Source organism: Chrysochloris asiatica, unplaced genomic scaffold (genome assembly GCF_000296735.1).
Source record: "Chrysochloris asiatica unplaced genomic scaffold, ChrAsi1.0 scaffold00090, whole genome shotgun sequence".
NCBI lineage: Eukaryota > Metazoa > Chordata > Mammalia > Afrosoricida > Chrysochloridae > Chrysochloris > Chrysochloris asiatica.
The window spans coordinates 5,686,088-5,702,262 of NW_006408608.1; the positions used below are offsets into that span (position 1 = coordinate 5,686,088).

The following is a 16,175-nucleotide window of genomic DNA, read 5'->3' on the forward strand; positions in this document are numbered from 1 at the left end:
GGTAAGGTGGAGGGTCAGAGAAAAAGAGGAAGACCCCCAGCGAGATGGATTGGCAAAGTGGCAGCATCAATGGGCTCAAGCGTGGTAACGATGATGAGGTTGGCCCAGGATCGGGCAGTGTTTTGTTCTGCTGTGCGTAGTGTCGCTGTGAGTTGGTACCGACTTGATGGCACCTAATAACAACAACAAAGAAAATGCTCAGAAAACAAAGGAGTGTGTCAGAGACTCAGCAACCCAGCCGACAGAGCTCTCAATAGCTGATTCTGGGCCAGTGTGAGCAACGAAGTAAACAACTGGACAGTAGTGCAAAGTATCAAATAAATATACATGAGTCCATGCTGATACAAAGGAGCTCTGGTAGAGTTGTGGTTACGAATCGGGCTGTGAACCTTAAGCAGTTTGAAACTACCAGCAGTTCCACAGGAGAAAGATGAGGCTTTCTGCTCATGCAAAGATTCCCGGAAACCATGTACAGGGTCGCTCTGAGTCAGAACCAACTCCATGGCACATAACCACCATTACCATGTCTGAGTGGATACGTACGTGGGGAAAGAGACTTGCTTATGGAAAAGTTTACCGTATTTTATGCAAATAATGTAATTCCTATGTGAATTATGCATGTTATATGTATTGTTTTCATGGGCGCATTATTTGAGAAAATACGGTCATATATTTAGGTACTGCTTCTTCCAGGAGGTGGAGCTTAATTCCCACACGGTCCTTCCTCACCCATTCATTTGACAGTGGGCTATAATTAGAGCTTTGCTTAAAGAATTAAGTATGATGGTGGTGGTGGCTATGTGTTATAGAGAAAATTCCAACTCATAGTGACCCTGAATAGGGTTTCCAAAGCTGTAAATCTTTACAGGAGCACAGAGCCTCATCTCTCTCCTGCGGTGCAGCTGGTGGATTCGAACTACTGACCTTGTGGTTAGAAGCCCAAATCGTAACCCACTATGCTACCAGAGCTCCTAAAGAATAGAGTATAGAAAGGGAAAAAGAGTAACTTAACAGTGCAGAAACCGGGCCAAAATCACCTTAACCAAATGATGAAGGGTAACGTCACCAGGGTGCTCATGAGATATCACATAGCCCTCACAAGATGGGATTAGAAACGGACTTCACGACTTCTTGTAGTATTTTTTCTGAAAGTCCATAAACTTAGTCTATTCAGAGAAAAACGTCAGATAAACCCAGATTGAGGGACTTTCTACGGGACACTTGGCCAGTACTCCTCAAGACTGACAAGGCCATGACAAACATGGAAAGACTGAAAAACTGTCACAGACCGGAAGAGTGTAAAAATTTTGACAAGTAAACACAAAAAGGCTCCCTGGAATGAATTCAGGATCCTGAAATTTAATGAGTACTAATGTACTAGTGTTGGTTTTTAGACAGACAACTACTGTGGTTACATAAGGTCCCTGATCTGTGCAAATGGCTAAGTGCTTGACTATTAGCCAAAAGGTTGGTGGTCCAAACCTACCCAGAGGCACCTTATAAGATAGTCCTGGCGATCTGCTCCCAAAAGATCAAAGCCTTGAGAACCCAATGAAGCACATGGAGTCTCCATGAGGCAGAATCATGACCACTAACAACAAACACAAATGATAAATTAGCAAAATGTTAGTAGTGGGGAAAATAGGAGACGTTATATAGGAGCTTTCGGCACTATCATTATACCTTTTCTGCAACCATTGCAAAACAAAACATTTATTTTTCTTTAACGGCCTCTGAGTTGACAGAAAAAAATATAGTACAAAACAAATATAGTTGCATACAAAAAAACACACACACACACAACACACAAAGCAACTATGAATGTAGCTTACTCATAAGAGAACTTAGTCTTTCTTCTCATTCTACTCATAACCTCCTGAGTGGCTCTGACTCATAGCAAGCTTGAAGGACAGAGTGGAACTGCCCCATGGGGTTTCCGAGGCTAAGCAGACTACCACATTTTTCTCCGACAGAGCAGCTGGTGGATTTGAACTGATGACCTTTTGTTTGGCAGCTGAGTGCTTAACAACTGCACCACTAGGGCTGTTTTACTCATAACTACATAACTGTAATGACTGGAAGGAGCAAGGAGTCAGGAAATACATTAGCCACAGCACAGAGGAGCAGCTGATTGCACAAGCCAGGATACAGACAGTAGAGCTTAGAGCAAGCAATGGGACTGTTTAATGAAGGAGCAAACGGCCTGCTTGCCTTACTGCACTTGTTTGTTGTTGTTAAGTACCGCAGAGTCAGTTCTGACTCATAGCGACCCTGCACAGGGTTTCTGAGGCTATATCTTTATGGGAGCAGAATGCCTCATCTTTCTCCCGTGGAATTGCTGGTAGTTTTGAACTGCTTACCTTGAGGTTGGCAGCCCGACTCGTAACCACTACGCTACCAGAGCTCCTTTTACTGCACTTAGGGAGCCTCTATAATTCAAAATGAGGTCACATTTTTAAGACCCCAGGAAAAGGACAAATGATGTTCAAGATTTTCAATTTGAGAAACCAGGATTATCCGTTTTAGAACATAGAAGAGTCAAGCTACATATACATTATTTTAACATTTTGGAGCCTAAAATGTAGGCTAAAGGAAATCTAACTGCATTCCAGTGTGGCGCTGTAGGACAAAGCCCTGGACCACAAGGTCAGTTTGAACCGCAATGAGTCAGAACCAAGTTGACAACACTTAACAACAACAACGGCCCAATCTTTTGAAGTCCTGGTGTGGTGAAGTAAGATAAGCAATTAACTGCTAACTGCAAATTAGGCGATTCAATCCCACCAGCTGTCCCTTGGAAACCTTATACAAGGTTGCTATGAGTCAGAACCAACTCCACGGCACTTAACAATAACACAACAACTGCATTCTGGGGTCAATGGTGGTCCAGTGGTAGAATTCTCACCTTCCATGCTGGAGACCAGAGTTCAAGTCCCACCCAGTGTGCCTCATGTGTAGCCACCACCTGTGTGTCAGTGGAGGCCTGTGTGTTGTTAGGATGAAGAATGGGTTTAAGCAGAATTTCTAGACTAAGACCAGGAAGAAAGACCGGGTGACCTACTTCCAAAATATCAGCCAGTGAAAACCTTGTGAGTCACAACAGTCCAACTGTTAATCGATCACAGGGAGGGCCCAGGACTGGACAGTGTTTCGTTTCACTGTGTGTGGGGTCTGGAACACACTCAATGGCACCTAATAACAACTATGTCTTAGCCTATCTTACTATCTTGTCTTTGTAAGTCTTCCTGTTTAAGGTTTTTCTTTTTCTTTCAAGTCCTAATAGCTTCTTGGTCAGTCCATAAACTGAGGGGAGAAGAGAGAACACATGATTTTTGCAAAAGTCTGGCCATCCTAGCCTCCAAGGAGCACTCTGGCTGTACTTGTTCCAACACAGATCTGTTTGTTTTTTTGGCAGCCTGTGGTATTTTTATTATCCTCTTCTAACACCATAACCCCTAGACATGTTGGAGTCCTGGTGTGGCACTGTGGGTTAATGTGATGGACTGCAAAGTCATCTGAACCACAAGGTCACCAGTTCAAGCTCACCAGCAGCTCCTTGGAAATGGACTCAACAGCACCCTTAGACATAGCCGACTTTAATTCAGCCAGTGAATGGAAGATCGTGAAGCAAAGTTAAGAAAAGCAGTGCTGTGGCTACAGGATGGAGAGAGAATGTGATCTTCCAGAACAAACAGGAAGCAGCCGCAGGCTGAGGTTTCTGGGTTGGGTCTGTGCTCTGCTGCACCAGGATATCAAGGCTTCAGCCTGAGCTCAGCCCTCTCTCCTCCCTGATGCTGTTGGTTTGGTCTGTGGATACTTGGTGACAATGTGAATCTTGAGAGGCTTTCTGTGTGCTGTGGGCTGCCCTGGGCCCTCTTCCTTTGATATTAAAAAACATGGTCACAGAGTTTCCCATCACATGAGCAGGTACACGCACAGGGCTTGTACACGTACAGTATAGAGGAAAATGCTACTACATGATCGAGTTGGGAGCTGTTTGTTCTGAAGTGAACAAACTGTCTTGTCACTCAGTCAATAGTTACCCAGCCCTGTTGTTACTGTTGTGTGCTGTTGAGTCCATTCTGATGCACAGCAATCCTTTGGGGCAGAGGAGAATTGTCCCATAGGTTTCTTAGGGGAAGCAAGTTGCCAGGTCTTTTTGCCCTTGGAATGGCTGCTGGGTATTTAATTAGCAGCTGAAAGTTTAACCATTGCACCACTGGGGCTCCTTTATCCAGGCCTGTTGTTGTTATTGTTGTTAGGAACCATGGAGTCAGTACCAACTCACAGCAACCCGATGCACAACAGAACAAAACACTGCCCAGTCCTGCGTCATCCTCACAATTGCTGCTACATTTGAGCCCACTGCTGCTGTCACTGGGCCAATCCATCGCCTTGGGGGTCTTCCTCTTACTCGATGGTCCATTTTACCAAGCATGATGTCCTTCTCCAGGGACTGGTCCCTTTTGATGATATGTCCAATGTATGACCATCCTGGCTTCCAAGGAGCACTCTAGCTGTACTTCTTCCAACAGAGATTTATTTGTTCTTCTGGTGGTCCATGGCACTTTGAATAATCTCCTCCAACACCATAACTGAAATGCATCAATTCTTCGGCAATCTACCTTGTTCATTTTCCAACTTTCACATATATATGAGGCTACTGAAAATACCATGGCTTGGGTCAGGCGCACCTTAGTCCTTAAACTGACATCTTTGCTCTTGAACCAGTCCTAGTTATATGCAAAGTCCATGTCCTTCTCAAGCACAGGATCTTTTTAAAGGCCCCATGAGGATGGAGTTCTGGTGCTGCGCTGTGGGTTAATACGCTGGAGTGCAATGTCGGTTTAAAACGCAAGGTCAGCAGTTCAAACTCATTGACCACTCCTCAGAAACCTTACATACAGTCACTATGAGTCAAAACCAACTCGATGACATTTAACAATAACAACAAAGATAGAAACATTGCCTTTCCTAAGGACAGGTGACTGTCCCCCAACTCTGAGATTCTCAGTTTCATCACACCCTGTCACCAGAAGAGAAAAATAAACTACTCTGCTTCCTTGGAAATCAGTCTTGGACTTTCCCAGTTGAGAAGTGGATGCATTGACATTTTCTTCTTTCAACCTCCTGGCTCCCAATCTCACTGTTATTGTCCTTTGCTGTTGAGTTTATTTAAACTCACGGCTATCCCATGTACAAAGGAACCTTACATTGTTCCTTCCGGCAACATCTTCACAATCGTAGGTATGCTTAAGCCCACAGTTGCAGCCTGTGTGTATTTTGAGTGTCTTCCAACCTGGTGGTGGTGGTGGTTATGTGCCGTGGAGTTGGTTCTGACTCATAGCGACCCTGTATAGGGTTTCTGAGGTTGTAAATCTTTATGGGAGCAGAAAGTCTCATCTTTCTCCCACAGAACAGCTGGTAGTTTCGAACTGCGGACCATGAGATTAGCAGCTCAACTCATATCCAACCACTATGCTACCAAAGCTCCTTGCCTTCCAAACTAGGGGACTCATTTTCCAGAACTATATTGGGTAATATGCTGTTGTGATCCATAAGGTTTTCATTGTTCAATGTTTAGAAGTGGATCACCAGATCTTTCTTCCTAGTCTTAATCAGGAAGCTCTGCTGACACCTTTCCATCACAGATGACCCTGCAGGTATAAGAAATACTGGTGGCATAGCTTTCCATATTATAGCGATATGCATGCTACCAAGTGTAGTAAATGGACAGATGGATTCCATTGCTGCTATTAAGTCAAGTCTGATTCAAAGTGACCCTGGGGGACTGCTCCATTGGGTTTCTGAGACTATAAATCTTTACAGAAAGACACAGCTTCATCTTTCTCCCCTGGAGGGGCTGGTGGACTTGAACTGCTGACCTTGTGGTTAGTAGCCCAATATGTAACTCATTACATCACTAGGACTCTTTGACAGATGTGTTAGGGAGATTCATTCAGTAGGAACACTTTCTTGTGTCATGAAAATTTTGTGTATGTATGTCTGCTCTCCACTCATTCCTCCTTCTAGATGGTCCCCTAATTTTCTAGGAGGAGAGAATACTTCTCTACCCTATCCCACCCCCCAATTCTGAGTTCATGTGAGTCTGGTGGGTCCCTGTGGCTCCATGGGAGGGAACATAACCCAAGTCGGCTTGCTGATCTTACCAAAAGGTTGGTGGTTCAAATACACCCAGAGTAAGAAAACTCATCAATCTCCTGAAAGGTCACAGCCGGTGATAACTCCTCGGAGCACAACTCTACTTTGCAACATGGGGTCTTGCTGAGTTGAAATCAACTCAGTGGTAACGGGTATGGTATATTTCGAACACAGATTTCCCAGCTTTGTCTTAAAGAGATAATGGGCATAATGTTCAAAACCTATTTTTCAGTTTGTTGGGTTTTTTTAATTCTTCAGTTAACTAGGTCAACTATCAGTTAGTGCAGTTCTTGAAAGACAGTAGGAATGCAATACGAGTTAGTTCTTTCTCTATGTATACTTTTTAGCTCTACTTTTAGAAACATTAACAATGAAAATGGCGAAATAGCCGTGTTAAGAGCAGGGATCAGCAAACATTTTCTGTAAAGGGCCAGGCAGTAAAGATTTGTAGCTTTGCTGGTTACAAGGTCACTGTTATGATGGCTCACCTCTGTCCTCATAGTGGGAAAGCAACAATGAACAAAAGGGACATGAATGAGTGAGTCTGTGTCCTAATAAAACTTTATTTACAAAACCAGATGATGACCTGGGTTTGGCCTAAGGGCCACAGTTTGCCAACCTCTCTAGTTGGACTTCTGGTGTGGCGCTATAGGATCAGCACTGGACAGCGAATCACAAGATCCAAGTCAGCAGTTCAAACCCACCAGCTGCTCCTCAGAAACCCTGTACAGGGTCACTATGAGTCAGATCCAACTTGATAAAGCACTTAACAACAACAACAGTTAAGACTAGCATTAAACACAATTGCGCTTAAGTTCCTCTTCTGCCTCTCATGAATGGCTTTGCATGACTGATGAGTGTCTTACTTTGTGTCTCACTTGCAAAGCAAAGCAACAGTGATAACAGCGACTTCTTTGTTTGTGAGAATTGAATGTGATATGCTTAGAACATCTCCTGGCACATAATCCTGAGTGTCCCATAAGCATTAGCTATCAGACTTTATCATCATCAAAAAAAGAAACCAAAAGGGTTGAGTTTGTCCAGAAACTTAAGCATATCCCAGGCAAAAGGAGGCTCTTGGAGGCAAATGAAGAAGCTAATGATAGAAATTATTATCAGTGGCTCTCCTTTTTTATCTTCATGTTATATCACCTCATCCCCTATCAGTAGGTGAAATGGTAGTAGGTCTGGGATTTGCAGAGCCCCCCTTAACCATCCTGCAGGTCATGGCCAGTGACCTGGACTCTCACGTCCACAAGGCACCCTGTGCTGTTAGTCTAGGACTCAGGAAATTGGGATTTGAATTCTGACTGCTCTGTGACAGATATGTAACATTGGGGAGTCTCTGAGCCTCTTTACTGTTGTTGTTCAGTGCTATCAAGTCAGTCCCAATTCATAGGGACCCTGTATAGAGTTTCCGAGGTACGGCTGGTGGATTTGAATCATTGACCTTGTGGGTTCAAACTGACCTTGTGGTCCAGTGCTTAAATCCTCCAGCACCATACCAGAGCATCCATTAATAACATGCTAGGAGTGGTTCCAATGACCTCTCTAAAGATTCTGAAGGGGGAAAAGAAGCCTGCGATGAATAGGGACCTGTGTCAGGGACAGGTTAAGACCACTGGGCCCTGGACCTCCTTCATCCTTGCCTTTGCCATGAGTCCTCTCCTACTGGACAGGAATCAAGACAAGGGGGAGGACATCTCTAGTCCAATAAGAATAGTAACATTAAGAGGAACAGCTGGAGACAGAGATAAGGCTATCAGGACCCGAAACCCTGATAGAGGGAAGCGGCTGGTTACAGGCAGACACCCCATGAAGATAGTGCTTAGAGCTGACAACTGCAGAAGGCACTTCGTTTCCAAGAAGCCTGTGCCCCTTTTCTAAAAATCAATGAATATTAAACACACCACTCCTCTTAATCAATATGTATTAGCCCACTCTTGGAAGAGGAGACCCCATACTTTTATAAGCCAGTGCACCCCAATCCCAAAGGGTCTTTCTTCTCCACTCGCGGAGACAGTTCTGCTTCTCTCTCTAACGTGTACTTTTGCTTTGCAATAAAGAGCTTCTGTTGTTGTTGTTGTTAAGTGCCGTCGAGTTGGTTCTGACCCATAGTGACCCTGTATAGGGTTTCCGAGGAGCAGCTGGTGAACTTGAACTGCCGACCTTGAGGTTCAAACCGACTTCGCAGACCAGCGCATTAAGCCACATTAGGACTCCAAAGAGCTTCTGAGTGAATGCTCATTTATTGTTTGTGAGTGATTGAGAAGCAGTGACTTGGTAGGACTAATTCTTTAACCCACACACCCCCGAGAGCGAGAGGGACCAGGAAAAAACTTGCCACCTGCTTAGTAGAAACTGGAAACTGAGGCTCAGAGAAGTTACAAAAGTTGCAGGTGGAATGTGAACTTGGGTCGGTCTGACTCCAACGTCCTTGTTTTCCTCACTGCACTCCAGCAGAACCAAATACCAAACCAAACTGTGGCTGTAGAGTTGATTCTGACTCATGGTGAACTGATCCATAGCATTTTCTTGTCTGTAGTCTTTACGGACTCTTTAGGGAAGCAGATTACCAGGACTTCCTTCCGCAGCACCACTGGGTCAGTTCCAACTGCCAAGCTTTAGGGTAGCAGCCAATTGCAGAGCTTCCTCATTAAAGCAAGCAGCAGCAAAGACAAGCTAGTAGAGGGCGCACTTTGCATTGGGCATGATGTCAAGACGGGGTGTGAAGGATGATAACCAAATGTCACATGGTGTGGGTGTCTCTGGCTGGGACAGGACCAGGGCAGAGCAGGTTAAAGGGAAAGTCACGCATGGGCAGCTCACCCTGTCCCCAACCTTGACAGCTGACACTTCTCTTTCAGGATAGTCCAGAGCCCCATCTTGAATCACTGCCGGTAGAGCCAAGCACCATGAGAGGGAAACAGCAGCCAAAGAGCTTCAGAGCTCTCATGAGACAACTTACACAGTATTTGTGGCCTCAGGCTTCCTCCCTCTTTTCCATTTAGATTTGCCATTTTCAGAGCAGAAAAATGCACTATTTACATGCTTTAGTGAAATACCGTTTCCACTTCTAGCTGCTTTATATGAACACCACTGCTGTTGATATTCAATCCACTGTCACTGAGTCAATTCTGACTCACAGTGACCCTACAGGGTCCTTTAGAACTGCCCCACAGGGCTCCCAAGGCTGTCATCTATACTGCTACATCTTCCTCTAGCATAGCAGCTGGTGGGTCTGAACCTCCAACCTTTTAGTTAGCAGCTGAGAGCTTAACCACTGAGCCACTAGAACTCCTTACTATTGATGTTGTTGCTAAGTGCCATTGAGTCAGCACTGTCTCATAGCGACCCTGTGTAGGGTCTCTGAGGAGCGACTGGTGGGTCTGAACCACCAACCTTGAGGTTAGCAGTCAGTCCAGTGCTTAACCTACAGCGCCACAGGACAGCCCGATTTTCACAACTGCCTTTATGGATATCAAAATGCATTAAAAGACAAACAAACAAACCAAAAACAAACCAAAAAAGCCACAATCAAGTCTCAGGATAGGGCAGGCATGTCTAATTCTGTGAATTCAATTTCACACATGGGATTCTGAGGATGACTTCCTGTTATTACTTAATGGCTAATTCAAGACATTGTACATAGCAACTAACCCTATGAGATGTGCCCAGGGATGGAGCACAGAAGGCAGGAAGGGATAGGAAAGAAGGAAGACAGACTGAGAAATTCATGGAAGGCTGCGTTTACACTGTGTGGGGATTTTACATCCATCAATGTCACACAAAAATGTGTGTATGAACTGCAGAATGGAAAACCAATTTGCTCTGTAAGCATTCCGCCAAGTCATAATGAAAACCATGCAGGTTGTGCCCAACCCCCCAAAACTCATGGGGGTGTGGTCCCCAGGACTATGACATGAATGTGTGAATGGTGCCCTTGAAGCTTTGTCCACTGTACTGCTGACTGTTCTTTGCCAAACTATGACTGTAGCAAGTGTTGTTGTTAAGTTACATGAAGTGGTTCTGACTCATAGCAACTCTGTATAGGGCTTCTGAGAAGCGGCTAGTGGGTTTGAACCAGTGACCTTGCGGTTCAAGTGGACCTTTCAGTACAGTGCATTAACTCACAGCACCACACCAGGACTCATTAACAAGTTTACTGCTGGGCATATCCTGGAGGCAACTACCAAGAGGTTTTTTTCTTTTTTCCCTTCCCACCTTGGATGCCATTCCGTGAGTCATGTATATGAAAATGTATTCACCTGGACTCCAGGTGTGGCTGTAGGATCAGCATCGGACTGGGAACCACAAGGTTGGCAGTTTAAACTCACAAGCTGCTCCTTGGAAACCCTAAGTCAAAACTGACTCCACAGCACTTAACAACACCAATTCACCTGATACCAGGGAGCTCTTGAGCAGTTTCCTGTCCAAAGGAATGCTCACAAAATGAAGCAACAGGGCTTCTAACGTGCTAGCTCCTGCTAATTTGTGCTGCACTAAGCAATTTACAAACGGTGTGCCCTTGACTACTAACCAAAAGGCTGGTGGTACTAACCCACCTAGAGGCACCACAGAAAAAAAAAAAGCCTTGCTATCTGCTTCCATAGGAGCTCTGGTAGCGTAATGGTTAGGAGTTGGGCTGCAAACCTCAAGGTCAGCAGTTCGAAATTACCAGCCATTCCGCAGGAGTAAGATGAGGCTTTCTGCTCCTGTCAAGATTTACAGCCTTGGAAACCCTACACAGGGTAGCTATGAGTGGGAACCGACTCCAAGGCACACAACCACCACCACCACCGTCTGCTTCCATAAGCTTAAAGCCAAGAAAACTTTACTCTTACTCATAACACATGGCATCTCCATGCGTCATCACCAACTCAACAACAATGGTTTGTGTGTGTGTGTTTTTTTTAAATACTATTTCTGTTGTTGTTAAATGCCATCAAATTGGTCCCAACTCATAGTGACCCATACAGGGTTTCTAAGGAGAAGACTGATCTTGTGGTTAACAGTCCAGTGCTTATCCTACAGCACCACACCAGGACTAATGGATTAATAATTAATAATGTAGTAATACCATGTGGTTGTTGTTGTTAAGTGCCGTCGAGTCAATTCTGACTCATAGTGACCCCATATAGAGTTTCCAAGCAGCAGCTGGGGAACTTGAACTGCCAACTTTGTGGTTCAAACCGATGTTGCAGTCCAGTGCATTAACTTGCAGAAAAGTTTATCCCATGGGAAAATGAAAAACTCATGCCTGGCAGGACCCCCCTACCCCAAATCAATCAGACACTGGAGCAAGCAGAGATCAAGACAGCCACACTTGGGAAAACTGCACCCCAAGATTCGGTGAGAATGACTCTTTAGTACCTTTTTTATTTTAGCCTGCAGGTCTGGGCCAGCAAAAATGAACACAACCGATAGTCCATGGGACTGCCCCTCACTCAGGCCGGGAGGGACCCCTCCATTAATGGCAGCTTGGAGGATGCTAACGGAGTGGTACAAAGGTTAAATGCTCGCTATGCTGCTAGCTGAAAAGTTGGTGGTTCGAATCTGCCTAGAGGTTCCAGGGAAGAGAAGACCTGGCATTCTATTTCCATAAAGGTTACAGCCTAGGAAACCCTATAAGGTCGTTCTGCTCTGTCTCATGGGGTCTCTAAGAGGATGCTTCTATAAAAGTCTCTTGACCTAGGTACATTCTGAGAGTGAGTCCAGAGCACTTTTGTGAGTCTGGGAGTGCGGGAGGGTTGGGGTTGGGGATGGGGGAGATACACAAGTGGGGAGGGCTCAGCAGAAGCAGAGGAGGTTTGACTCCTCCCTGGGAGGTTCAGGCTGTGGAGCAACACTACCCAGGTGCCCTGAGCCCAGACCAGGGGAGAAGCTTTGCAGCTACCTGCAGGCCTTGTAGAATGCAGCCAAGTGCAACTGTAATTAGAAATGCAGATGGGCAGAATTCAGGAGAAGTCAAATGATGGTGAAATTGTGCTTTGCTGTTATCTTGAACATCCGTCTATGGTATTGTTCTAGCTAGCACCAGACTAATTGGTTTTCTTCCCTCCCCTGTCTCAAGAGAGGATAGAGTTTAATGTGCACTGATTAGCTGTGTGACCTTGGGAAAATTGCTTAACCTCTCTGAGTTTTCGATTCCATCTGCAAATTGGAATTTGAGGTTGTTGTGAGCATGAAAGCAAGGAAAGTAGGTAAATTGTTTAGCACAGTGTTCTTTGTTACTCATCACAGTACCAATGAGATACCACACACACCCAGTAGTTGTTGAACTGATTCCAACTCACGGCAACCCCAAATGTGCCAGAGCAAACTGCTAGCACCATAGGGTTTTCAATGGCCAGTTTTTTTCACAAGTAGATCGCCAGGATTTTCTTCCAAGGTGCCTCCAGGTGGAGTTATACCTCCAACCTTTCAGTTAGCAGATGAGTGTTAACTGTTTACACTATACCTTACAAAGTGGGTAAAAACATCAAAAACAACTAGTTGTTTTAAAGCCATTTCCAGCTCATGGCAGTCCCATGTGTTGTGACGTAGAAGTGTCCTCCATAAGCTTTTCATGGCCGTGACCTTTTGACAGCAGATCACCAGGCCTTTCTTTCAAGGCACCTCTGAGTGGCCTCAAACAGCCCACCGTTTGGTTAGCATTCTAGAGCTTAAGCATTTGTACCACCCCAGGATTCCTCATTCCAATGCCAGAAACCCTGTTGTCTCTTTCTTAAAAAAAACACACAACTTCTTCTTCCTCCCCCACTGTCAGGAGGGAGAGCTCTTCGAAAGCTACATTAACCGCTCGTTCCCATACTTGTCTAATTACAAGAATCACATCTTAAATGCAGTGCCCCTGAGGTTTCTTTTTGGGGTGAGGGGAATGTTCTGTAAGTAGATAATTAATGATGGTTACACACTGTTCCGCGGGAGAAAGATGAGGCTTTCTACTCCTGTAAAGATTTACACCCTCGGAAACTCTGTACAGGGTCGCTATGGGTCGGAAACGACTCGATGGCACATAACAACAACAACAACACACTGTTTAAATAAACTAACGTTTTTTCAATTGTACACTGAAAATGGGTGGATTTTATGATATGTGTAGTGTGTTGTTGTTGTTATGTGCTGTTGAGTTGGTTCCGACCCATAGAGACCTGCACAGGGTTTCCGAGGCTGTAAATCTTTACAGGAGCAGAAAGTCTCATCTTTCTCCCATGGAACTGCTGGTAGTTTTGAACTGCTGGCGTTGAGATTAACAGCCTGATTCGTAACCACTACGCTACCAGAGCTCCTAATGTATAGTATAGTCGAGTCCTAGTGTGGCACTGTGGAGTCCAGCTGTGGTGCTGTGGGTTAATGCGCTGGACTGCAAAGTTGTTTGAACTGCAAGATCGGTGGTTCAAGCTCACCAGTCGCTCCTCAGAAACACTATACAGGGTCGCTATGGGTTAAACCAGCTCAACGACACTTAACAACAACAATAAGTGTGGCACTTCAGGGTAAGCACTGGACTGCTAACCACAGGTCAGTGGTTCAAACCCACCAGCTGCTCCTGGAAACCCTATACAGGGTCACTATGAGTCAGCACCGACGCAACGGCATACAACAACAATGTAGTATATTCCAATAAACCTGTTAAAAGCAAAGAAACACATGCAGTGTCCCGAAGGAGGAGGCTTTTGGGGTGATGGATAGCCACTATCTCCATTATGTGAAGGTTTTACCTGTGCATTTCTGGGTCAAAACTTATCAGAGTACATGCTTTAAACCTCGGGATTCTGGCTAGAGTCTCTAATCTAATTTCTTCTTACCCAAACTTGTCCCAGAAAAGATTCTAGGCTGCTGAGCTCTGAAGTCTCTGCCACTTTCTTGGTGGTGGCGAATGGGTGAAACATTCCATCTGAGTGAACCACACCGAAGATATTAACTCTCTGCTCACCAAGAGCTAAGCACTGTGTGAAGAGTTTTATAATCATCATCACCGCATTCAACCCTCAAAATAAGTCTGAAGTCACTGCTGTTATCAGCCTCATTTTAGAAATGTGGAAACCGAGGCCCAGAAGGGTCAAATGGATTGCTCAAGAGAACACAGAGTAAGAGGCAGGACTGGGGATTGGACACAAGCCTGTGTCACTAACCTCTCTCCTGTACTGCTTCCCAGGGGAACCTCAGGTTCCTTGTGAGTAAGTTCTTAAGGGCAACCTTTGTGTTAGATGTCGCTTAAGTCGGGGCTGTAATTTAGGCCAGGACCCCAGGAACATTCCTGCTCTGGGGTTTAACAACAACAACAACCATGTGTTTGGGGTCTACTTGGGGCTGGGCACTGAGTTTCTTGTTTTACAGCTATTCTTTCATAATGCCACATGCCAAGGACCGATGAGACAGCTGACAACCAGGGATACACAGAACGCTGGTCAGAGTCAGGAGGCTGAGGAGAGATGATTTGTCCCCAAACGAAAGAGCCATCTCTGAAATGTCAGAAGCCTGCACCTTTGTGTGCTCATGAAGCTGTACATTCTCAGGAAAATGTTACCTCTTCTGGGTGGTGAAAATGGTCCCCATTCGGTGACTTACCTGGAGGTTGGCAGTTTGAACCCACTCACTGGCACCACAGAAGAAAGGTCTGGCAATGTCCTTCCATAAAGATTGTTGTTGTCAGTTGTTATGAAGAGGTTTCTGACTCACAGCGGCCCCATGTATTGGAGCAAAACTGTGCCTCAGAGGACTTGCAAGGCTGGGACCTTGTGGAAGCAAATCCAGGCCTGTCTTCTGTGGTGCCAGTGAGTGGCTAGGTTCGAACCACCAGTCTTTCAGTGAATAGTCATCTGCTTTATCATTTGCAGTACTCAAATGTTATGGGGCACAGTTCTGCTCTGTAACACACAGTCACACTAGATGGCAATGGATGTGTGGTATTTTTGTGTGTGATGGCCACCATGCCACAAAGGAGTCCTGGTGTGGCGCTGTGGGTTATTGCACCAGACTGCAAAGCCATTTGAACTGCAAGGTCAGCGGTTAAAGCTCACCAGCTGCTCCTCGGAAACCCTATACAGGGTCGCTATGGGTCGGAACCGACTTAACAACTTAACACCAACAACCATGCCACGATTGGGTGTAATCCAACAAAGGCCAGGAGAGGGAGTGAAGACTCTCTCCTCTGACAGGAGCTCCCAAGATCCACGTGAAGGGTTTGAACTTGGTCTGACATCTGCTGTCACTTGTGTGCACAGCGTGAGATGAGACTGAAAGCTAGCCCTCTGATGTATCTGAATACTAGACTACCGGGAAGGCCACACAGCACCGCCACTTCCGCTTCCCCGCAACCACCGGGACTCACCAAGGGTGGGTTTTCGATGACCAATTCGTAGGTCAGCCCTGTAGACCCAAACCTCAGGATGTCCCCGGGTAACAGCTTCACAGCCACATTCTGGATGTGGCAGTCATTGACGAAAGTGCCGTTGCGGGAATTGAAGTCCTGGAGGATAAAACTGCTCTCGGACTCGTTGTATTCAATGAGGGCGTGGTGGTTGTCGATATCCGCAGACTGAAATGCACAAGAAGAAAAATAATGATTGTGACATGTACATTAACGTCACCAGAACCCTCACTTCATAGCCAGAGGGTCAGAGTGGTTAAGTGACTTGCACAGGGCCACACACAGGTAGTAAGGGCTGGAACTGAAATATGTGCTCAGCTCTGTCTGACTCTGGACCCAGCAAGAGGTACTTCATCCAAGCTGTTGGGTGAAGAATTGAGCAAGGCACAGGCAAAGGTAACTAGGGGAATCTTCAGAGCAAATGCTTGGCCAACAAATTGACCGTTTTCTAGTTCCCTGATCCCACACAGGTGTATTTTTGTTTGTCATGAATGGTAGGGTAGGAAGCAGAAATGGTCCAAACGTAGGTCACAAACGCCAGTCAGCAAACAACTACAAACCTACAAGGACAGTGACAAGTGCATGAAATAGGACACGTATAATTAAGGGGGTATGTAATGACGGTGTTGTTGTTGTT

General features: G+C 45.4%; 1 protein-coding gene across 1 annotated transcript in view; it reads right to left on the bottom strand.

The window, feature by feature from the left end:
• The window catches only part of FHAD1 (forkhead-associated (FHA) phosphopeptide binding domain 1), a 216,523-nt gene extending 200,630 nt beyond the window's left edge, over window positions 1-15,893 (bottom strand). Inside the window, exons 1-2 of the mRNA XM_006866421.1 lie at window positions 15,822-15,893; window positions 15,500-15,706 (exon numbers count right to left, since the gene is read on the bottom strand). Coding sequence (XP_006866483.1) covers window positions 15,500-15,706; window positions 15,822-15,893 — 279 coding nt within the window. The remainder of the gene's footprint in view (window positions 1-15,499; window positions 15,707-15,821) is intronic.
• Between the last annotated feature and the right edge of the window lie 282 nt (window positions 15,894-16,175).